Below are 23858 nucleotides of genomic sequence, written 5' to 3'. Positions count from 1 at the left end.
TCAGAGCCCTGCCCACAGCAGCTCCCTGGGGCGTTCTCTGTCAATCTCTCCTCCCAGCCTGGAGACCCTCAGGCCTGGACTAAGCCACACAGCCCAGAGCATTCAAGCTTTTCCTGCGGGCTTCCCAGGGCGCCTCTCTCCACGAAAACTAGAGAGAAAACTCACTCACTCAGGACCTCCAGAGAGGAAAGAGTGGAGATGTGGCGCCGAGCGATGCTAGGCTCCCATAGGTGAGGGCCAGGAGCTCTAGAGGGTGCCACTTGGACTCCACTGGGGATACAGAGAAACTTGGAGCCCGACTGGGCTGACCCAGTGTTGGTTAGAACCTAACTCTGGTCTGGGGTAAATGGCACAGCAGGTACCTGTCACAAGACACCACCGCCCGCTCTTGCTTTTGTTTACTGACTTAATTCCTTCAGATCAAAGGCTGCCCCTTCCTCCTCAATGGGGGTGGGGGGGGGTGGAGGTGGCGAATTACATTATTTATATTGGAAATGGGCAAGGCTCTGCGGGGACTACTCCCTAATGCCTGATAAGAGAAAACTAGGTCACTGCCACCGCTCTCTAGTGTCTGCTGCAAGAGTCTTTCCACCTAGGTGCCTTGGAGAGGGTCGAGATCCATATGCAGAGGCGATTGTGGTCCATCCAGAGCCTCAGGTCCATCCTGAACCTCCAGTAAATTATTGACCCAAGTGGAGAGTATTAATGTGGCACAGTAACGTCCTTCCCGGGCAGCTCAAGCCAGGCTATCTATCATTCCGTGGGCTCTGCAGCTGGCACTGGGCAAACACTGAGGACAAATAGGCCAGATGCAAGTCATTAAGCTCCAGGTGCAGGGGGTGGGGTGGGGCCCACACGGGGCAGTGGGTAGGCCCGGGGCCTCTGGGCTGTGACTTCCTCTGGGTCACCCTGGTCCTTTTCTCTGCTTCCTCCTGCCTCAGCCCTCCAGAAGGCACTATTCAGAGAAAGCCAGCACCCTGGAGTGACCGACCACGTGTCTGGGTCCTAGGCTTAGGGCCTTCTAGGCATCATTAATCTCTATAAAGCCCTTGAAAGTCCCATTGACAGCACCAAAAAGTGAAACCACTTGCCGAGGTTGGAATGGCTGGTGAGTGGCTGAGCAGGTGAGGGACCCGGGCTTATTGGGCCAAGTCACGAAGGGCCTTAAGTCCCTCAGCTAGGACAAGACTGTCCCCAGTGCCCCAAGGCTGGTGATAAAGAAGATTCCAGATGCCAATGATGGCACGCACCTGCTCTCAGCACTTGGGAGGTGAGGTGGGAGGATTTTCTTGAGTTCAAGGCCACCCTGGAATAGAGGAAGAGCCCGTCTAAAAACAAAAACATTGTTTCTTCATGCCGTTCCTGATGTTACATGCCCATACCACATTTTTCTGAGAAACTGGAATACCTTATTTATTTAGGTTTTTCAACACTCTGTAGACCAGGTTGGCCCCAAACTCACAGAGATCTGCCTGCCTGAGTGCTGGGATTAAAGGCGCGCGCCACCACTGCCTGGCATTTAAATTTTTATTAGTGTCTTGGGATATTTAAATTTTTTATTACACACGTTTACTGGGGGGTGGCATGCACGTGCTGTGGTGCTGGGGTAGAGGTCAGAGAACAACTTGGGGGAGTCAATACCTCGTGGGTCCTGGGATTGGATTTAACAGCAAGTGTCTACCCACCAAGCCCTCTCGTGGCTGCGGAGTACTTTTTGTTTCCGATTTTCATCTGCCCCAGGCCCCTAGAGGTATCCCGTCAATCACTTTTACAGAAGTGACAGACAACCCTGCCCAGGGGTGAGGGCAATGCTATGGCTAGGCAGAGCTGATAAGTGAAGGCTGGGGTTTCCTCCGGGTTCTGTGGCTCCCACCTCAGGGTTCGCAGGCGGCCCTGAAGTCTCCCTGGCAGCAGCAGGCAAGGTGCTATTCTGGGGTCACCACTCCAGTGAGAAACCTGCATCCAGTGAGAACAGGAGAGCAACCAGCGGGGTTCCTCTCTGAGCCAAATAAGAGACCTTGCTGTGCTGATAAACGGTCCCATAATTTGCTAGCACGGCCCTGCCACCACGCTGATGGCTGAAGGAGCTTTCTCCCTACAGGGCTGGAACTGCAGCCTCGGGATCCTGCCATAATGCAGTAATGACAGGCTGCCAGGGAGCCCCGCACGGCAGGCAGGGAGGGAGGGGGGGGGAGAGCCCTCTTGCTGGAGAAGATGTCTGGGCCGTCTGCAGGGAGACACAGAGGTGAAGGCGGTGACTTTATCTTCTCCAGACTGCGAGGGATTGGACCAGACAAGGTTGCAGCAATATTCTGTCAGAACCTTCTGCCCTTCTCGACCTGGGCTCCCAGCTCTTCAGTACACGTGGGAAACTCCTCATCTGATCCTCCCCATGAAGGCTTCTGGGACACACAGCCCTGGGGGGCAGCTGCCAGGCACTCCCCACTCAAGAAGCATAAGGCAGAGGAGGAAGTGCTGGCAGGGAGGCCACAATGAAGCACCAGGGTCCATGCTACCTGAAGACACCAGAACTCAGGCAGTCTGTTCACACTCCGATGCCAGACAGAGCCTGGCATCCCAGCACTCGGTGAGTGAGGCAGGACAGGGAGATGGGGACCAGCCTGGACTACATAATGTTTCAAAACAACGAAACTATCAGCCAATACTGTCAGTTCCAGCTCCGCCTGATGGAGATGTTAGGCTGTCACTTTGGGCTATTGGGGTGTCTTTAAAAAGTCAGGTAAAAATACTGCTTAAAATGACCAGTATATACAGAGCAATATCTCTGCTTTGACTGTCTAGGAAGTCAGGCTCCTCCAGTGATTAGGACTAACAGTCTACACGTAGAAGCTTGTATTTAAGTTGATCCAATACAAAATAGCATGCCTGGAGCCCTAGGTATGACCCCAGCAGCACATGAATCAGGAGTGGTGTTTTGTGACTGCAGCCCCAGCAAGGGGCTGGGGGGTGGAGACGGGGAAACAGGAGTTCAAGGTCATCTTCAGCTGTGTAGTGAGACAGAGTAGCTTGGGCTACATGAGACAATATCTCAAAAAAAAAAAAAAAAATGTTTTGCCAGGCATAGTGGCAAAATCCCAGCATTAATCCCAGCATTCAGGAAGCAGAGGCAGGTGGATCTCTGTGAGTTTGAGGCCAGCCAGGGCTACACAGAGAAACCCTGTCTTGAAAAGCCAAAATAGCATGATTTAATCAGTAATGGACTCTATATTCAAAGCTAACAAAACATTGCCAAAACTTTTATAAGCGTTATAACATCATTCCAAAATATATAAAACAGTATTTATCTCAGACCCTGGGAAATATGTATCCAACTATGCACACTCAGTGATGGGGGCAGATTCTGAAATACACTGTTATGTTATTTCCTTGTCTCACAAATGCCATAGCGTACTCACACAGACAGCCAGTCACCATGCTGTGCGGCCTACAGAACCACTGCATAGAACGGCAGCATCACGAGGGAGCGTAACTTACTTAGTTTATATTTTTGGAGACAGGCTGGCCTCAAACTCAAAATCCTCTTGCCTCTGCCTCCTGAGATCTATATAGGTGTGTGCCATGGAATATTTTAATTTATTTGTGTATGAGTGTCCTGCCTGCATGCATATGGCTCAGAAGTTAAGAGCATTTGTTGTTCCAGAGGACCCAGGTTCAGTTCCCAGCAACCATATAGTGACACACAACGATCCCTAACTCCAGTTCCAGGGGTTCCGATGTCTTCTGACCTCCGTGAGCATCAGACATACATGTGGTACACATATTTACACGCAGGCAAAATATACAGTAAAGAAAAATAAATCTAAAAAAAGTTAAGACACTAATGACAGACTCTAGCAGCTTAGAATTTTTATTAAAACAATCACTTAAATTACAATCACCCCCACCCCAAATAGAAAACAGCTTTATGTTCTGGGCCCGACAGGAGTGACGTGGGCCTCACAGGAAGAGCTGTTTAATAAGAGAACAGAGGAATGGAAGCCCACGGGCGCTGGCTTGGCCTCAGGCACCTGGGGGAGGCTGGATCCCCCCAACACACACACACACACACCATGAAGGCTGCTTGCACCGGGGCTTTGAGATTCTGGCCCTGTTGGCAAAGACAGTTCGTCACTGCTGCTGGCTGTCAGCCTCTGGACTTTTTTGAAAGTGAGGGAACAAGAGAAACCTGTCTACAAGATGATAAAACAGTAACTCAAGTAGTGTTATATACATCCATGGGTGTTATTTAGCAAGGCCTGGCAAGTAAACCAATAACTGAGCAGTGACCTCGGGTCAGAGTGCTGCTGTGGCCGAGGTATGACCTCAGGCAGGATGTATGACCGGCCCCAGGCCAACAGCAAGGCCTCAGTGTCCTGCACTGAGCAGTGACTGTTGAGTGTCACGGTACCTCGGCACAAGAGCTGCTGAAGCTGGAAAGGCACTCAGTCGCCAGGGCTGGAGCCCACTTCCCTTGGACTTCAGAAATGTCTCTCCCACAAAGAACTCAGTCCTCCTTCTCCTGGGGCTGAAGACACCCTGGGGACCTCAGCCTCTCTCTTCAGAGGAGCTGATGTACTCCTGACTGAGTGGGTTTTGGCCCCACCTACCAGGCAATGGTCACACCTGCCACTGCTTAAATACCAGGGCTCCCACGTGGTTATGTAGCTTGGCATTCCCCAAACTTGAGATACAAACAGTAGTTAAATTAAAAAACAAGGCCTGACATAATTTTTAGAAACCAGCTTCATGCTCCTGTGCCCCACAGCCATTGTCGAAGATTAAATTTACAGAGAGGAAGAAAGTCAATCCTGGAAGAAATTCAGGCCCAAGAAGACAGCTCAACATCAGAGCCAGGGCAGGCTTGGCAAACGCCAGTGTGTCAATCTGGAGGACTTTCCCGCAGCCTTAGGTTCCAGCCTGGAGTCCTAACCTAGGTGCCCAAGGAGGCCGGGTGACACTCAGGGGTGGCTAACGATGGCAAAGTGGCCAAATGGGTAGCCAGCCAGTGGGAACAAGGTAGAGTACCACCTCCGTTTCTCAAAACCAAACTGTACTGTGGAGTGTACCTTTGTTCCCAGGCCCTCAACTCAGCTCTCTTCAGTTAATATACTTCTTTTCATGGATCAAGGCATATCACCTGTTCTGCTAGGACCTGAAGGGTCCTGATTGGTCACAGTAGTGACACCCAATACAAAGAAGGTAGACCCAACCATGGAGTGTGTGAGCCGCACGGTATGCATCTGCTGCCCTGCACAGAGACAAACCCATGGGGTTAACCTGTGAGACCCCCGACTGTGAGTGGCCACCTGTCAGGCTCAGGAACGGGGGAACAAGAGGGACACTGCTGGGCCCTGAGGGGAGACAAGGGCAACGAGGCCTAGGTATGAGACAGAGCTGGGGAGAGGATGATGGGATGGGCAGCAGGGCTCTGGAGTTCCATGTGCCGAATGGGATGATGGAGGGAGGCCCTGGTCACAGCTGGGGCCCAGGCACTGATGGGACTGTGACCAGGAAACCCCTGACATGCCACAGGCAAGTGACTGAGCCTGAAGGGAGTCATGTGCACACTATACTATCAGATCCCCGCATGGGCTCCTTCAGCCGGCCACCAGCCTCTCATCACAACTTCTATCGTAAGCCCGCTTCCTGCCATCAGACAGCTACAACACTGTCCCAGAGGAGCCTGGCCATGCTTCTGCACTGTGTCAGGTTCTCACTGTGGAGGCAAGGCACAGCTCAGAACCCCAGTGGGGAGCGGGTAGCACCAGCATGGCAGCCTCCACACTGGACTCCTAAAGTCACTTCCCGAACCAGGTTCTGGAGTCAGCAGCAGGCACTGGGACACTTATACCACAGTGCCTAGAACGTAGGAAGGATGGCATCCATGCACAACAAATACTTCTCAAAGGAAAAAGAAAAAAGAAAAGAAAGAGCAGGCCAGGAGAACTAGAACACCTTGAGAGATCTCTCTGCAAGGCCAGAGTTCAAAACCAACTGCACACGAAGGGGATTGGGCCCTCTACTCAGAGTTCCCAAATAAGCCAGCCCCCTACTGATGGTTCCCATGGGGTCAGGCCCATCCTGTCGCTGTCAGGAACAGAAGTAGCAGATCCTGAGGTGGCCGGGTCACTGCTAGAGTTCTTCAAAGAAGGCCACTCGAGACTTGGCACTCTGCAGAGTGAGCTGTAAGAGAGGAGAGAGAAGCTGAAAGGGGCTCTGGGTTCACTGCAGGGCCCATCGTGCTGCAGGGAACGACCTCACAGATATCAGAGCAAGAGAGCATGTCCAAATAGATGTTCAAGACACTGGTGGTCAAGCCCAGATGAGGGTCCAGATATACCCCAGGATTCAAATGTAGAATGACAAATGCATGCCAGAAAGGATGGTTTGTGGGCAGACGCATCACAGCAGGTACATGTCTATCATATAACCTTTTCCCAGAGGAGAGCCTAGTTTGTGACTCTCGTGTTTCTTCTGGCTCCGGAACACCAGCTCTCATCCTGTGCTATCCGTAGCACACCAGCCTCTCTGGGCTGAGGCCCAGGTTGGCACTACAAGCCTTTCTTTCACCTAGGGCAAGGCGCATGGCTTCGGGCGAAGAGGGCTTATGTCAGATCAAAGAGTGCTCTCTCTGCTCCCTGTTTGGGGTGACTTCAAAGCACACTTGCCCATGGCCTGGAAGCCAAGGGGCAACAGATCCTCCTTCTCTGCAGGACAGGTGTACTAGGCAGTGCCTCAGCAGTCACCCCAATACCTCCCAGAAAGATAGCACCCAAGAAAACGGAGAAGAGGAGCAGGGGCAGACATGCCTCCCCAACTCCGACTCTGGGGCTGCCTCCCAGCCTCTCTGTAGACACAAGCATCTGCCATGGCACCTATTTCAAGCTATTTCTGAAATGGAGCCCTGGGGGGCTAGATTATATGCTCTGGGTGCAGCCCTGGGTTTCCCAGAAAGGAGTGTGTCAGCAACTTCACACTGTCTTTATCCCCCAAAATATCTACCTTAGAACTTGGCTCCAAGTGGGAGAATAGATTGTTTATTGAGTGGATGGAATGGGAGATGGGCTACAGTTGTAACTAAATGGGAGACACAAGGCTGACTGTTTCCATTCCAGCTCACTGTGTGGCCTTAGTAAACACCCTTGACAACTCTGAACCTCACTCCTCTGGAGGTAAGCCATGGGGCAGGCTAGATGGTCTGGTCCTTCCCTGGGCCTTGGGTAGTCTCTGAGTCTGAAGACTCTGTAGGACTCCCCAAAGCTCTACAAAGGGCAGGAGAGGGAGACTGTGACCCACCTCACCATCAAAAGACAGGCAGCATTAGTGTGCTCAAAACGAGACAGCTTGAGAGCCGTCTCTTTAAATCCTGCCAAATCTTTTGGCCTTGAAGTTCCCGACTAACAAGCTGAATGCAAGGAGGCATCCGAGCTGTTTTCTGAGCGGAACCAATCCCAGAAGCTCTATGGAAGCCCAGTCTGCCAGGAATGGAGAGGGCTTTTCTTTGCTGAGGCAAACACCCTCCAGACGGGAACTGCATTTGGCTGGGTTTCTCTCACAGCACCAGCAGAGAGGGGACAGTGTGTGTGTGCCCTGTGATAATGGGGACCAGGGTGGTAAAGAAGCCGATGGTGCCAGAGATCTAGGACAAAAATCCTCCCCGGGGAGGGTTTAAATCAAAAGGTGTCCCCACACTTCTGGGGCAACCTCAGGAGGTTTCTTGGGAATGAGGAGCCTGCAGGCAGGGACAGGACAAACCCACAACCACTTCCAGTGAAATCTAAGCACAGTGAGACCCAAGAATCTGTCCGTGCAGTAAGCAGGTCCCAAACCCACTGGCCTCAGTTCCCCACAGTGGCACAGAGTAAGGCGGCCCCTTCTCAGGGTGGGACCCACCTGGTTCACACTAAGAACTCATCCGTTGTCATTTCTAGTTGTAGCGTCAAACCCTTCTAGGTTAGCAGAGCCCTGGTTAGATGAGCTGCAGGCAGAAGGGCCACAAACTGTGCCAGCCTCTGAGCCAGGACAGACACTGCCCTGAGAGGCCTGGCTACTTCCCCAGGCAGGACGCCCAGGCTGTGGGGGCCTCTCAAAGTCTCTTGCCTGTTTCCACAATGTTGGCTCCAAGAATTCCTGGATCCACTATCCAAGTATGCTGGCTGTCCCCTCAAGGTGCTTGGGGAGGGTTCTGGCAGCATCCGATTCCAGGTACTCAAGCATGCACTCGTTAGGATGCAAAGCTCTCTTTTCGGGAAGCTGTTCCTACCAGAATCCCACCCGTGCTGCACTGCAGGGTAAAATGACCTCTTCCCTCGCCAGGAGGGTCTGTCCTTAGTACACGGGAAAGTACAGGCTGAGAGCACAGTCAACACCGCAATGGCATGCAGATGGTGGCCTTTCAGGAGCCCTAGGCTGATAAGTCCACTGTAAGGGTAGCTGAGAGCCTCCTGTGGTCACCGCCCAGTTCAAAGGGAGGCCTGACTGTACTGCCCCACCCTCTACCCTTACCCTACAGTTCCTGGCACTTGTAATTCCATCAGGAAACCCAAAGTCTGATGAATTTACAGTGTGTGCTCACTCCCGCTGCTGGAATGCTTCCAGTGGCCACCTCTGCCTGCTTCTCCCTCAGCAGTATCCTTTATCTTAAGACATCAAATGCCCTCCTCCTGGCAGGACCGGAGGGCAGAGCTCATGCAGGAAGGAGGCAGTGGTTCAAGGGTATTCAGAGAGAAGCCTTGAGCTTCTTTCTTTAGTCTGCACTCAAGGGACCCATGAAGGAGCCATTCCAGAGCCCAAGAAGCCCTTGTTTTGGGGGGACTGCCACCTGTTTCTGCCGACTGTGCTCCTGGTTAGGCACTCTGCAGGCAAGCTACCCCGGGGGATCTACTGTTAGCTGCTCTCTCTGACACAGGCAGCGCTCACCTTAGAAAGCTGGTCACCACACTACAAGCAGGAGGTCCTCATGAAAGGAAATGCTCAGGCTCAGAGGAACTGGAACATGGTTTGAGTCCTTCATAATACCAGCCAACAAATTTCCTGGGGTTCTTGTGAGACTTTCTTCACATCCCAAAGTCCATGAACCCACAGCAACACTTGGGCTGTCTTGTCGCTCAGTGATAGGATTGGATCCCTATGCACAGCACAGCAACATTTCTGCTTGTAAGGTCCAGGGAATGCCCACTAAGATTCCAGCCTCAGCAGGGCATGGTGGCGCAGAGGCAGGTGGATCTCTGAGTCCCAGGCTGCCCTGGATTACAGAGACAATTCCAGGACAGCAAGGGCCACACAGAGAAACCCTGTCTTGAAAAAAACACCAAAGATTCCAGCCTTACTTCCTTTCACAAGAGCCTGATATCATGTCACACTGAGCTGAGAACTGAACCCACCCAAGTCCCAGCCACAATGTTCATATCCACACTTTGGCTATGGAGGTGGGGTGCAGAATCCCAGCTATAGAGTTTAATATGTACCCTTTGGCTGTGGAGGCAGACCCCTTGAATTTGGGGTACAGGCTCTGCTTGGACCACTAAGATACCTGGGAGACTGGGCACAGAGAGTTCTCTATTTCATCAGGCAGTGAAGCTAAGATGCTCAAGACATGGATATGCTACCAGGTCCAATGCTCCAGGCTGGGACCTGCCTTCTGTGAACAAGCTAGCTGAGCTTGTCCTGACCAGTGACCATTCTGCTATGCACAGTCCTTCAAAACTCACACTGGATGCAGACAAGGTCAACCACAGGCATCTGGACAATCAGACCTTGCTCCTCTGGGAAGGCTGGAAACCACGAGGAACCAGCTCCCTGAAGATGACTAAAGACATGCAGCCTCCTCACCAGGCACTAGGCTGACCTGCTGCTCTTTAGCTGTCTTCACATCTGATTGGAATCAGCCCTGTGAATAACACAGGAGGAATTACGTTCTCTCTGATGGAACCGGTTAGTCTGTCACTAATCCAATTCCAATCTGAAGAGACCAACTTCCTTTTCCTTCTCTGTGTCAGATCTATGTGGCTTTGTTTTTATCATATGGGTCCCTGGTCTTCCTTCCTACCTCAGTACACACAGACAGGCCTTGGAAGAAGCGGTTTTCCTCCTGCCCACCAAATGGCCAGGCTGTGGAAAAGGAGAAGAGGGAGCCACTTGGCAAAGCAAGGTCTCTTTGTGTTACGTGACAAAAATGGACATATCTTCAACTCTAAACAAGTCTGGATTTGGGAGATACATTTGTCTCTTTAAAAAGACAGGAGTGTCCAGCACAGTGTGCCCGCCTGTGATCCCAGCACTTGGAAGGCAGAGACAGGAGTATTATAGCAGGTTTGAGGCCAGACCAGCCAGAACTACACAGCAAACAAATGAACAAAAGACAAGAAGCACACTGGCACATGCCTGTAATTCCAGGATTCAGGAGGTTGAGACAAGAGCACTCTAAATAATAAGTTCAAGGCTAGCCTGCACAACAAAGACCCTGTCCTGGGGGGAAAAAAGAAAACTGGCCAGATATGCTGGTGTTAACCTTTAAATATCAGCACTAGAGAGGCAGAGGGAGGAGAACCTCTGAGTTTGAGGCCACCCTGGATTACAGAGTGAGTTCCAGACCAGCCAAGGCTACAGAGAGACCCTACCTAAAAAAAAAAACAACAACAAAAGAAGACTGGCTTTTCCCACCTTCAAAAATGACCTGCTCCCCAGCTGGTCTCCTCTGATCCATGCATGGGTCTGCAGACACAGCTGTCTCCTGCTCACTGTATGTGTGACATGGACTCCATCAAGATGCTCTGGAGAAACAGCTCTGCTCCAGGGCTGGCAGACACCAAGTCTGGAGGTACCTGTAGCCAGTGTTGCCCTGCTGAGGAGGGAGGAGTCTAACTAACGTTCTTCTAACATTGACCCCAAGAGCGCCCCCTGCTGGAAACCCACTGTGAGAAGGCAGACTGCCAACTCTGCCCATCTCTCCTCTAAAAGTCCTTTTGGGGGACCATTTCCCAGAGTGACAGGGGGGTAACTGAATGTATTCCAGCATGAAACCCGCAGCAGCAAGGCTGCATGATTAAGAATGAATTACACTTTCATCAGCACAGAAAGAAAATTGATTCACAAGGCTGCATTGTGGCAATCTTGTCCTAATACAAAAGGGAGCAGAGAGGCAGACAGGACAGAGGCACTTTGGCTATCAGTGGGTGGAAAGGAAGCTCCACAATTAAGCGGAAAGAACAAAACTAATCAGGGCACCAGGATTCCTTAAACTAGTCTCTGGGGGCCTTGCCTCAATCCACTTACCCCCAGGGAGAAGAGGAAGGTGGGAGGGGGCTGTCTAATTCATTTTAAATAATAAGACCCACTGTGCTGAACTCATTTTAGATACTAACCTAATAACTCCCAGTGCTGAGACTCAGCTCGTCCCATAAAAATGCAAGCCCTAAAATCATGTTAGACTTCCTCTCCACCACTACATATTGAAAATGAAGGAGCGGGGGAGGGCGGAGATAGAAAAGGACATGCAGATTCTCTGGCATGAGGATGCACAGGGAACAAGCAGACTCGAGCAGAAAGGTGACAGTCAGAGCCAGCTCCAGCAGATTCAACATGATCTTCGTTTGGGTAAGATGAACATTCCCTTTTCTAAAGTGGAGCCAAGGTGGGAGGGGGCACTGCTATAAACTGGGTACACTAAACTCTTCTGCAGTCTTGCTCGTGACAGCTCACACTCAAATGCTTTCTTCACCATGTCTTCATGGAGAGAGCTGTCCACATTAAAGAGGTGGAATGAGAGGCCACATCCATCCCGATAAACAAATCCAATTCCTTTACAGAGAAATCTGCCCAGGAAATCCCTGGGGAATCTGCTCTGTACTAATCCGTAGGGACATAAAGCAGCAGCAACGTCTGGAAATGCCTGTGTCTCTGCTGCCCTGTGATGCTGGAAGGGCTTTTGCTACTCTGTTCTTCCACCTAACAAATGAACTCATCGGCCTGATTCACCTCACTGGGCAGGTGGAGGCTAAATGCGCTCTACCAAGCACCCTGGGCAAAAACCTTAGGAAAGAGGTCCAGATATACTGATGTCACTTTTAAATTGCCAATCTCCAAAGAGAAATCATGGCAAGGCTCATAAGAACAGAACCCCGAGCCTGCAGAATGAGTTTGCATCCCGGTTTTTCCTCCCACTGTTGCAGCAACAAATCAGGTGCCCTGGGAGCGCTGTGCTGAAACGAAACATGTCTTCAGAGCCAAGGGGCCAAATGGAATGTTTTACTGCATCAAATAAGGCCCAATAATGGCCACAGGCACTTTCAAATAGTCATAAAACATTCTAGGCCACAAGGCAGGGTTTGTAGGCTCAACGCTTCCCGAAGCAAACTCCGTTACAGGGTAAAGCTTCCCAACCAAAACCAGGATCAGGCTATATAGCCTTAGACAGAGGCTGACTCTTCTATCCGGACCTACCAGAAACAAACAAGAAAACCACAGCCCTCAGCAGCCACAGGACTCTTGGAAGCTGTGTGTTAGGAGTGGCTTTCAGGTGTGAGCCCACAGGGTGACAACCAAGAAGAGCACGCTTTTTAAAAATCTTATTTTATATGTATGAGTGTCTATCCTGTATGTGTGTCTGTACTTGGGGCCCAAGAAGTTCAGAAGAGGATGTCAGATCCTTGAGCTCGAGTTACAGATGGTTGTGAGCTTGGGGTGCTGGGAACCTGACCTGGGTCCTCTGTAACTAACAGCCGTCAGTACTCTTAAATGCTGAGCCATCACTACAGCCCCAGGAAGAGCTCTTTTAAGACCAGCCCTCAAGCCAGGATGGGTGATGTATGCCTTTAATTCCAGCACTCTGGAAATAAGAGGCAGGCAGATCTCTTTGAGTTTGAAGCCAGCCTAGTCTATATAGTGAGTTCCAGGACAGCCAGGCTATGCAGGAAGAGCCTGTCTCAAACAAAAAAACAAAAAGAAGACCACCGGCTCTTAAGGCCTTCTGTGTGCAGGTTCTTCTGGGTCTTCTGGGCTCACATTTAGCCTTGCTGCTGCTCCCACGCCACTTTTCTTTCCCTTCTTCCATGAATACAAAAATAAAGAAAGATTCTGGAGCCTAAGGAGCCAGTATGCTGGCTTTATGTCATGACTGAGGATGTTCTACTAGACAATGCCCCATTTCTAAAACAATTAGGGTCACTCAGCCCACAGGTTTACAATGAAGGATAAACATATGAACCATGCATTAAACTTCTCAGCAGCAATCTTTGAGAATATCCATGTATACCAGAGGTAACCAGGGAGGCCCTGGTTGCTTGTTTTAATTGTGGGAGATGCCTTTCACGCATATTCAATTTCTCCCTGTGATTTATCACTTCTCCAGGTGCCTCAAGTGTTCTACTTCATTTCGCAAGCCCTGCATCTCCAAGGAGACTTTGCAGAAATTGAAGATGACATTGGACTTTTCTGTCTTCCTGATCCAGGAGAGGCAGCTGGGCTTCCCACAAATGTCAAAGCTCTGCTTTTCCTGCTCCTCCACAGTGGGAAATGCAGTTCGACACCGACAATATAACCATCTACAAATAAAGTAAGCTTTCCCAGCTCCACGAACCCCCTAATTCCTCATCTGTTGACTTCCTTTGAAACCCTCTGCTCTGTCGGAGGTTATGGGCATGAACGATGATTTGTTTGCTGGCTCTTGGATCAACTCCAGAGCAGAAGACTGAAATAAGAGTCTTGAGAGAATGACAGGATGGCCCCAAAGGGTACCTGCTTCAAGATGTTTTCACCTCCAGAGTATGGTGGCTGAGCTAACCCACAACTGGCTCCACTGTCATCAGCACTGGAGTTCTGAAGCCCAAACACTCAGGCCTAGGGTGGCCTGTGCACCCACTCAGCTGGACTGCTAGGTTCACTCTAACTCAGGGCTCAGATGCCAGGAACATGTGTCTCTCCCTCTGAGAGTGAAATGAATCCTGGTTCCGCAGGGCAGCTTGCTGACTCAGATGCAAATGCCACACCAGTTGCATTGATATCAATCGAGAAAAGTGGAAAATGTAGGAACATAAGATTCGGAGGAGGAGAAAAACCTGTAACCTTGCAGACCCAAAGCAAACTGGACAAGGAACCAGAAAAGCCAATTCTGGCTCTAGGAGTTTTTCATCTTCATCACCTGTCAGTTAACACACCTAGTGCTCACCACCAGTGTGGGTGTAAATGTGGTAGTACAACCCAAGGCTCCTCCTTCCTCCGGCATCGCTGGTCCGCAAGCAGACGCTCCTTTTCATGCTGTTAAACCCTCAACTGTGCACTAAGTACCTCATGTGACTTCTCTCATTTAACTTCAAAACGATCCTGGGGATGGGGGAGGAGGAGGAGGAGGATGTTTTGAGGCAGGGTCTCACTGTGGAGTCCTGCTTGGCTCTCACTTACTATGAAACTTACTATGTAGACCAGCTAGCCTTAAACTGAGATCTGCCTGCCTGGGATGTAAGGTGTTTTAGACCTGGCAGATTGTTTTTAAGATCTCTCAGCTACTGGGATCTAAACAGGGCCTCCCGCATGCTAGCAAGTGCTCTTCCATTGGCTTTTTTCTTTGAGACAGTGTCTTCTTTGTTACTGACTGAAGCTGTCCTTGAACTCATGATTCTCCTGCTTCAGTCTCCTGAGAAGCTGGTTTATAGGTGTGAACCACTGCCAGGCTTCATTTGTCTTTTACAGATAAGGATTCTATCTCTTAAAAAAGCAAATGTGGGCCGGGCGGGCGGTGGTGGCACACGCCTTTAATCCCAGCACTCGGGAGGCAGAGCCAGGTGGATCATTGTGAGTTTGAGGCCAGCCTGGACTACCAAGTGAGTTCCAGGAAAGGCGCAAAGCTACACAGAGAAACCCTGTCTTGGAAAAAAAACAAAAGCAAATGTGGGGGCTGGAGAGATGGCTCAGTGATTAAGAGCACTGGCTGCTCTTCCAGAGGACTAGGATTCAATTCCCAGCATCCACATGGTGGCTCACAACCACCTGCAACTCCAGTTCCAGAGAATCTGAATGCCCTCTTCTGGCCTCCGTCGACACCAGGCTTGCACATACTATACAAACATACATGCAGGCAAAATATACACATAGAAAATTTTAAAAAGAGTGCAAAAGTTACTGAGAAAGGATGAGAGCCCATTTCTTGATATTCTAATGGCTAACTGTGGTGACTATTAGCACATCAAAGCACAAGCTGGCCTACAGGAACGCTCAGTACCTGTGGCTCTTCTCAGCTTTTCTCATCTACCTCCCTACCCTAAACCTCTCCAGCTCATGGGCTTCCCTTCCCCCAACTTCTGGTTCCTAGAGACCCCTGACATTTCAGCCATGTGCTCTCTTGGCTCCTCTCTCTTGGTCTCCTCTGCCCACACTCTCTCCCTTCCTCTCTTGCTCTCCCCCCACCTCCTCTCATGGCCCAGTCTAGTCTGCTGGCCATGTTCAGTCTCCTGCTTTCTTTCCCTGCTCTGGACCCTTCCAGATGCCCTGGCTGCACTCTCCCTCACGTCTACAATACAAATCTCCTCAACTATACCTTGGAGTGGTCATGTCCTCACTGTATACAATGAGAATCCAAGCCCTTGAGTCAGCTTTGGCCTTTCACAGCCACTATGGAACTGCTGAGACCATGTCCACACAGCTTCTTGGTGAAGCAGAACAGTGAAAGCAAGAACAATACCCCTAGATTCCAGTGAGAGACCTATTCCTTGAAGAAACCTATAACCAAACCTCATGAAAACAGAACAAAAGCCAGTGTTGACTAGTTTGGACACAGGCTAATAGGGCTCTCCAAGTCACCATCAGCCTTTATATCTCTGCGGTGATTTGAATGGGAATAGCTTCCATAGGCTCATATACTTGGATGCTTGGTCATTTGAAAGTGGCACTACTTGACAGGGATTAGGAGGTGTGGCCTTGTTGGAGGAAGTGTGGCCTTGTTGGAGGAAGTGTGGCCTTGTTGAAGGAAGTATGTCACTGAGGGTGAGCTTTGGGGTTTCAAATGCTCAAGCAGAGCCGGTTTCTCTCTTCCTACTGCCTGTCAAGATGTAGAACTCTCAGCTACCTGTCCAGCACCATGTCTGCCTATATGCTACCATGCTTCTGCTGTGATAATGGACTGAACGAAACCTCTAAAGGTAAAAGTCAGCTCCAATCAAATGCTTTCTACGAGTTGCCATGGTCACGGCATCTCTTCACAGCAACAGAAATCCTCACTACAACAGTCTCTCACCCCCAGTGTCAAAACAGAGCCCTTCCCTTGACATGTCGGTACTCACACGTCCAAAGCAAGAAGGCTCACTTTTCTGCTAGGCTAGCGTTGGTTCAGACACTGATGGGAATGACTTGTGAGTCACCACTACACAAGGTGACCATCATGAGCCCTGACCACTAGCCACAGGGACTGCCAATACCCAGTAAATGAAACATTCCTCAGACTTCCTGTACAGTGCAACCCACCAGCATTTAGTCTAGAATTACTGAAAGAACTTACATCATATTGGAAGCCAAGTTCTTGCTTTTAGTAGCCCCTGGTTAATCAGAATTCTCAATTAAAGAGAGCCTAGCGAACTATTTTGAAAACAACTTCACATTAAGACATTCATGTGAATGAATGAATGAATGAACGTTCCCATATACAGTTGCTTGCTGCTTGATGACTGGGTCATACTGTGAGAAATGTGCCATCAGATGATCTTATCACTAAGGGAAAATCATAGAATGTGCTTTTTACACAGTCCAAAACGGATGCAATGCCACTGGGTAAAACAAACTTACAGAATCACCACTGTGTACTTGGTCTGTCATTGGCCAAATGTCATTTTGGGGCCATGGCTATATGTTTAAAATGAATACAAAGCTGACTAAAAAGGAAATTTCCTTTGTCTCTAACAACTCAGTGAGAACTGATGAACAAAATTAGGACCCTGAAGAATGTAAATATTCTGTATCACACACAAAAAGATGACCCCACATTTACAGGAAACTGTCTAATTATATGCAGGGGAAAATCAGGATTTTCTGCTCACCCTGTGTTAACCAGAGTTCATGAACCACCACAGATCCACTTGGGTACCTGGTGCCATGGGGTCACCACTTGGGCAGAGATCCACCTGCCGGCCTGCTCTGATGGCCTGCTCAAAGCACACACTGTGGAGTCAGGGTAACACCACCAAAGTGGCTGAAAAAATCCGAGTCCATTCACTGTCAGGCTCCAGAGTTTCCTCCACTTGACGACAGTGAGGATGCTAAGGGACACGGCCTCTACTCCTGTCAGAAAGTGTCAGAGGTACAGTGGCAAAGGTGTGAGCGGGATGACTGGGGATTAGGCGATAACAGAGGTAGGATGGCATTTTAATACTGGGCAAAATAATTTCCTTCTATTGCCTGGGCATGTTGAAAGGATAATCTGCCATGCTTTAATTAATTGACTCGTCTCCTGGGCATCTGCAATGGGACTGCTGCAGATGAGACTGTCCATGCACAGCTCCCTCCCTCCATGCTGTAGGAGCGGAAACCAAAGTGGCCTTTAGAGTGGCCATGGGACAGCCAGCCACTGCAGCTGGGCTCAGAGATGCACCAGTGCTCTGGGTTTGCTGCCCTAGAGAAGAAAAGGGGTGTGCAGAGGATGGGGAGCTTGAGAGGAAGATGAGAAGGAGTGACCCACACCCAGAAGCCACCAGCTGTGATAAGTCTGCAGAGTGCACCACCACAGGGTAGGAGCCATCTTGTACAGACATCAGTCTTAAAAGCATCAGAACTGACCCCATTTCCATGCTAGAGGTATCTGTCAAAGGAGTACACCACCAAGAAGACAAAGGACTTGGAGACAGATCTGACCAGACAGGAAGCCATGACCTTCCGCAGCCCAACAGTGACATGAGATAGACACAGCAACCAGTCCTGCAGCCCCGTGACATGCTCTTCAGAATGAGGCAGCCTTCTGGGCCCTGGAGGCGGGTCTGGGCCCCCCAGGGTGGATACCTGCTCTCACCCTTAAAGCATGCTGTGGCCAGGCCCCAGGCTTCACCTGCCCTCGGGAGGACTCCATGTGGCCCGAGGACAGAGACAGGCAAGCTCATGCATGGGTTAGTATCACAGACGGCAGGACCATCACCACAGACAGAATACCTGGGAATAACCTACTTTGAGGACTCAAATGCAGATAGGTCTTCTGCCTTGGGCTTGAGGCTAAACCAGCAAAATAAAATGAAAAAACAAAGACATACCCTGTGAAATCAAAATGCCACATGTGCTATTTACAAACCTCAGAAATTGAGACAAGTGACTTCATGTACTCTCACGGCTTGAACACTGGCCTCTCCCATCTTCAGCACTCCAGGCTTTTGTGGCTCAGAGCCCAGTTCACCACTGAGCAGCAGCATAGGCTCAGGGTGTCCAGATGACAAGGAGGCAGGATGAGGGGTCTGAAGTTGCTCCCTCTGGGCTGTTTTGGCTTAAGGGTAGAGACCCCCTTGATCCCCCTCCCTTTATGGGACAGGGTCTTATATAGCACAAGCTGGATATGAATTTTCTATGTAGCCAAAAATGACCTTCAATCTTCCTGCCTCCATCTCCGGGGTTCTGTGGGCCACCATGCCTGGTTTTAACTCCTCCCCTTTGACGTTTAATAATCTTGTTTGAAAGGAGAAAACAACAGGAGCTGGAGAAAAGGTGTGGAGCATGGCGATGCCTCCCCTGGTAGGTTATGCTATTAGGAGTAGTTCTCTACTTGGTGTCCACTGTAACATGTTAAGAAGAAGCAGTGCTCCCGACTGTAGATACATATACACCCCAGGGACGGTGGAGAGACATAGGTTTCTCTGGACTTTCAGTGACAACTTAATCATTGAAAACAGAGACAATCCTTAAACTGGAGACTACTTTACTGACTGAAATAAAGAATAAAACTTAGCCACATCAGTTATCATCCAAACTCAAGGATAAGGAGACAGGGTCTTATTCTGTAGCCCAGGCTGGCCTTGAACTTACAGTTCTCCTGTCTCTCCTTCCTAAATACTAGGGCTACAATTGTGTGTTTTACAGGGGCAAACAGGTCAAAGCAGAGTATTAACTTCCCAGAGAACCTTTCTGCTTTGCCTAAATAAGAGATCTGTACACTTTTGGGCTGATAGCGAGGACTGAGTAACTTCTAAATCCCTAAAATGATGAGCACTCTGAATATCAGGAGAAACAGACGGGACTCTGTGAGTCTCATAAGTGAAGTCTCAACCTCTTAAACATTAAGGCTCTCCTATACATTTCCTTTTAAGTATGAAAAAAGTTGGAGATTCAGAACATGGCCTTACACAAAGACTAGGGGGACTCCATTCAACAGCCTTTAATTCATTGTGCTTTCTCATTAAGTAAGGCAGCTCCTTGGGCATAAGTCCCACTGGCTTTAAAGACAGAATCACTTTAGTGCTCAGTGACAGATCAAAACCCATCCTCAAACAGGGACTCATCTCATCAGAGCTTTTAACACAAGCTCTACTTCCATCAAGCCAATGGGTTCATGGTCATTGGCAGATTAAATTCTCTTTCTGTCAGGAGCTGAAAAATTCCCTCAACTAAGTACATGTTTAAAAAAAAAGAAAGAAAGAAAGAAAAGAAAAAAGGCAACAGTCTAATGACTGGGCTCCTGAGGAAACTAGATGCCAACTTCTCATTTCATTAATAAGTAACCCAGGAGACTCCGGTACCTTCTTAATGGTATTGTGCTTGCTACTGGTGCCGCCCCTGTCTGAGCTCTCGTTGTGTAGGATGTCCAAGGCTGTCTCCCGCTCTTTGAGTTTCAAGGCCTCGATTTCCGTCTTGAGTTCATTGAGCTGCTCTTGCAGATGCTTGCTCTTCTCCATGTACTCCACTCTGTGGCAGGAGGAAACCAAGCATCAGAACTGGGGAGACACTGAGGCATGGAAGAGGTGCGCCATGACGTGCAAGCTGTTCAGTATGGCAGCCAGGAGCAGCCTGGGGTTCACATCTGAACCCGGTCACTCAGCAGCCAAGGGAGCTTGGGCTCCCCACTTAGCTGCTGTGAATCTCCTTCCCATCAGTGCAGTTGGGGTACTAATCACAGGGCCTCTGGTCAGGAAGAAACAAAGTGTAGGAAGAAAGCCCTGCATAAACATTCAGAGTGCTCTTCAAATAACCCCTGCCACAAACAGTTTTCGGTTCTGTGAGCACTCACATCAAACAAGCCTCCGGAACCCCAAACCCTCTTCAGCTTCTGCCCTTCCTAAAGCAGTCAGCCAAGCGACCTTGTCCAGTAGGCCACATCTACTCTCCCACTCATCCTCAGACCTTTAGAAAAGATGGCAGACATTCACTCAGCCAACACCGAGAAGAAATAAGTCTCCACTTTCGTTAAAGTGTTTAAGTACAAGAGCATGAACAGAAATCTATGTCACACAAACATAAGGAAACATTCTGAATGGATTACTGCAGCCAGTCAATGGGCTCTGCCAGCCTGGGTAGGAAATGAGTGCTATGGGCTGAATGTAGTGCTGTTCTATTCATATGCTGTGGCCAACTCACCAATGTGTTAGGAGGTGGGGCCCTGGGAAGTGATTAGTTCATCAGCCTCATGATGGGATTTATGTCCTTAAAAAAAAAAAAAAAAAAAGACCCTATAGAGATCCTGACACATATGAGCACACAGTAAGCTACCATCTAGGAACCAGGAAGACTCTCATTAAACTCTGATCCGACAACGCCTTCATCTTGGATTTCTAAGCTTCCAGAACTATGAGAAGTAAATTTCTGTTGTTTATATGCTTTCTAGCCTCTGGTATTTTGTTATAACAGCCAAACACACTAAGACGGTAAGAAAATACAAACTATAAAAAACCAAGGCACAGGACAGGATGTGGCCTTATGCTGATCACAACTACATAAACACGTACATCTGGACAATAAGAAAGGGACTCAGTCTGATGCTGACAGCAGCAGCTCTGGATCATAGCTCCTTAGCTGTTCTCAGTAGAGGGATCAAGGGAGGATAGCCTGGTTCATGATGGTTCATGCTGGACTGCAGAGTGCTCCTCTGAGAACATCACAGTGAGGAAGGGGTTTCAGTTCTTGTCCTGTTCCTCATCAGCTATGTGATGCTGGGTGACTCATTAAACTAATTCTATTCTCTTTTATACAACTGGAACACTAAAACTGTTTTTTGGAGATAGGGTCTCATGTAGCCCAGACCAGACTTGAATTTGCTATGCAGCCAAAGACAGTCTTGCAGTTCTGACCCTCCTATCTCTACTTCCTGAGTACTAAGATTACTGGTGTGGGCCACCATGCCTGACTTGTACTGTGTTAGAGACTGAACTCAGGTCTTTGGGTGTGTGAGGCGAGCACTCCACCAACTAAACTATACACCCAGTCCCTAAATCCTGCCTTTGACGCCAGTGGGATGTTTGTTAATTAGTGTGAATTAAATGAGACAAACACTAAAAAGCCCAGACTCACAGGTGCTCAATCCATAGGGCCTCCGTGATTGTCCTCTGCCAGCTGTGGCACTATTAACCAATTAACTTCTGGCTCAAGGACTTCGAGGAATCTTACTTAGATTTTGTCTACACTGGGACTCCTCTCCATCTCTGCTCCACTTCCACTGACCACAAAGAGGAGGTGGAGGACACCTGACAGAAGTGGCCGTGATCTGGTGGGCTGCCAGCAGAGGGGTACTAGTTCCACCTGGGCCCAGGCTTTGCTCAGCCTAGAAACCCGTTTTGTTTTCTTCACCTTTGTTCCAGGCATAGGGCCTCCGCTGAAGAACATGACTGGTAGAAAACTAGTTTAGTACTATGTGAACAACAGTATGATGCAGGACTCACCATGGCCCAGTCCTAGTCTTCAGTCAAGGTTTGAACCACTATAATTCCAGGCCCCCTGTCAAGTGTCATTTTATCCTGGTACACTGACTGCTGTCCTGATCTGCTATCTTTAATTTCTAATTAGGAAATTCCTTCTCTAATGGGTGCAGGGGGAATGACTGGCTGCGGTGGTGACCGCTGTGTCCCCAGGCCAAATCTACTCTCTCATGTTGGTGACTGCCCCAAGCAGGCCACAGAGGGTACATACTTTTCTTTCTCTATCTCCATGGAGAGTCGCTTCATGTCAGTGTCCTTGAAGTCAAATGACAGGCTGTCACCAATGATGTTGAAGCTTGGTATGTCAGGAGGCAGTGGTGCTGGGACTGGGTTCATGGGCTGCCGGAAAGAAAGGCAGATTAGGAGTTTAAATCTCACAGGATAAAGCCCTCTACACTCAGTACTGCCAGGTAAGTGGTCCTAAAGAACCCACATCTCAGCTTCTCTCTTCTCAAACCTCATCATTTCCATGATTACTTGAATCAAATACAAACTTACACTCAGCTTGTCGTGTAGGAAACTCCCAGGGATGGGGCTACGAGCTGGACACAGAGAAGACAGGCTCCCTGGCTCTAAGCACATGAAAGTCTTGTTCAGGAAGCAGATGTCTGCAAATCCTCACAGTTTAGTAAGGTGAACACTAGCCAGGGCAGGAACAGAGGCTTAGGAGGCTGGAGGGAGTCGCTAGGGTACTGCTTCCATGGGGATCAGTGAATAAGCCAAAGAAAGGTACCAGGCAAGAGGCAGAGCGGTAGGTGGAGTGGGTCCAGCAAGAGCACTGGGCATCTGTAGTGCCCTGTGGGGAGGCTGGTAAGAGACTGGCTTTGGACCAGAAAGGCTTTGCTTGGATGTTAGGGGCTTAGATTCAGAAGACAGAGCCAGAAGAGGGCTTGAAATAAAGTAAGGAGAAGTCATTAGACTTGCTTTCAGGCCCTTTTCATCCCAGAACAAAAGGTCACCTATCATACAGCCCCTATCTACCTCTCCAGTGTCCCCCATTATTGTCCTGCTAAATCATAAAGAGTACAGCTTATTGTCCCTGAGGCCATGGCAATCTCCCATTTGTGTACTTCTGCGTGTGTCCTCCTTTCTTTCCCTGCCTGCCTCCTCTCTTCCTCTTTCCCTGTCATTTTCCGTGGTCCTAGGGACGTGTGTGTTAGGTAAACACTCTACACTAAGCTACAGCCCCGGCCCTTTTGTTGTTGTTTCTGAGATAGGACCTCACCACATAGGCCAAGCTGGTCTCAAACTGGTGGGCCTTCCATCCCAGCCTCCTGAGCACCAGGCTTACAGGTGTATGTCATCATGTCTAGCAAGTTCTCCATTCCTCGTTCAAGGCTCTCAACTCCTTCAGTCTCTCACCAAAGCCCTTCGAGACCTGTCTTGGCAAAATGGCTGCTCTTTCCCTTTGCTTTTCTTTAGTGTGGTGTGTACAGTGCCGCAACAGGTCTGTCCCTCAATCCCATACTGCAAAGTTCCCTCATGGTTATGTCTTTTTCTTTCTATGTCTACAAACTTCCTGAAGGCACTCTGCCTTTTTCATCCTTGGATCTTTTACCAGGTCTGGAACAGTGTTTGGGAAGGAACAGAATCTCAGAACTTTCATTTATGGTGATGAGGTCTAAGGTAGGACATGTGGAGGGTGTCAAATGTCACTCTGAGCAGGGACATCTGGGCCCTACATATACTTGTGTTTGTCATGTACAAGACTGTGCAGTGTGTGTTGTTGTGTATGTGTGAATGGGTTATATGTTTGTGCTGTGAATACACTGTGTCCTTGCCTAGAACATCCCATCGCCTCTTCCCTGCTCAGCAGGGAATCTGGCTCCTCTGCTAAACGCAGCCACACTAAGCCCTTCCTGTCTCCAGAGCTGAGTTGTGATCTGGGCACCAGTGCATATCTGTCAGGATAGAGATTTCCAATCGATGATGTTCCATGGGTAGAGAACAAAACCTGTGCAGAGTGGAATGAGCAGAGGAAGGAAGGGAAGTGAT

The 23858-nt window shown here is 49.4% G+C and overlaps 1 protein-coding gene across 7 annotated transcripts in view; it reads right to left on the bottom strand.

The window, feature by feature from the left end:
- Positions 1-3847: 3847 nt before the first annotated feature.
- The window catches only part of Nf2 (neurofibromin 2), an 85761-nt gene continuing 65750 nt past the window's right edge, over positions 3848-23858 (bottom strand). For 3 of the 7 annotated variants that reach the window (XM_037208114.1, XM_037208115.1, XM_028870638.2), the window contains 3 exons: positions 22075-22202; positions 19695-19860; positions 3848-6183 (listed from right to left, as the gene is read on the bottom strand). In XM_037208114.1, the coding sequence (XP_037064009.1) occupies positions 6133-6183; positions 19695-19860; positions 22075-22202 (345 nt within the window). In that variant the 3' untranslated portion in view covers positions 3848-6132. Of the gene's footprint in view, positions 6184-16055; positions 18184-19694; positions 19861-22074; positions 22203-23858 lie in introns of those variants that run through there. The other 4 variants (XM_028870639.2, XM_037208116.1, XM_028870640.2 and 1 more) reach the window with 3 other exon arrangements.

This window comes from Peromyscus leucopus, chromosome 7 (assembly GCF_004664715.2).
Source record: "Peromyscus leucopus breed LL Stock chromosome 7, UCI_PerLeu_2.1, whole genome shotgun sequence".
In the NCBI taxonomy this organism is placed as follows: Eukaryota; Metazoa; Chordata; class Mammalia; order Rodentia; family Cricetidae; genus Peromyscus; species Peromyscus leucopus.
The sequence above is the reverse complement of the archived record's forward strand: the minus strand, read 5'-3'. Positions and strand labels throughout refer to the sequence as shown.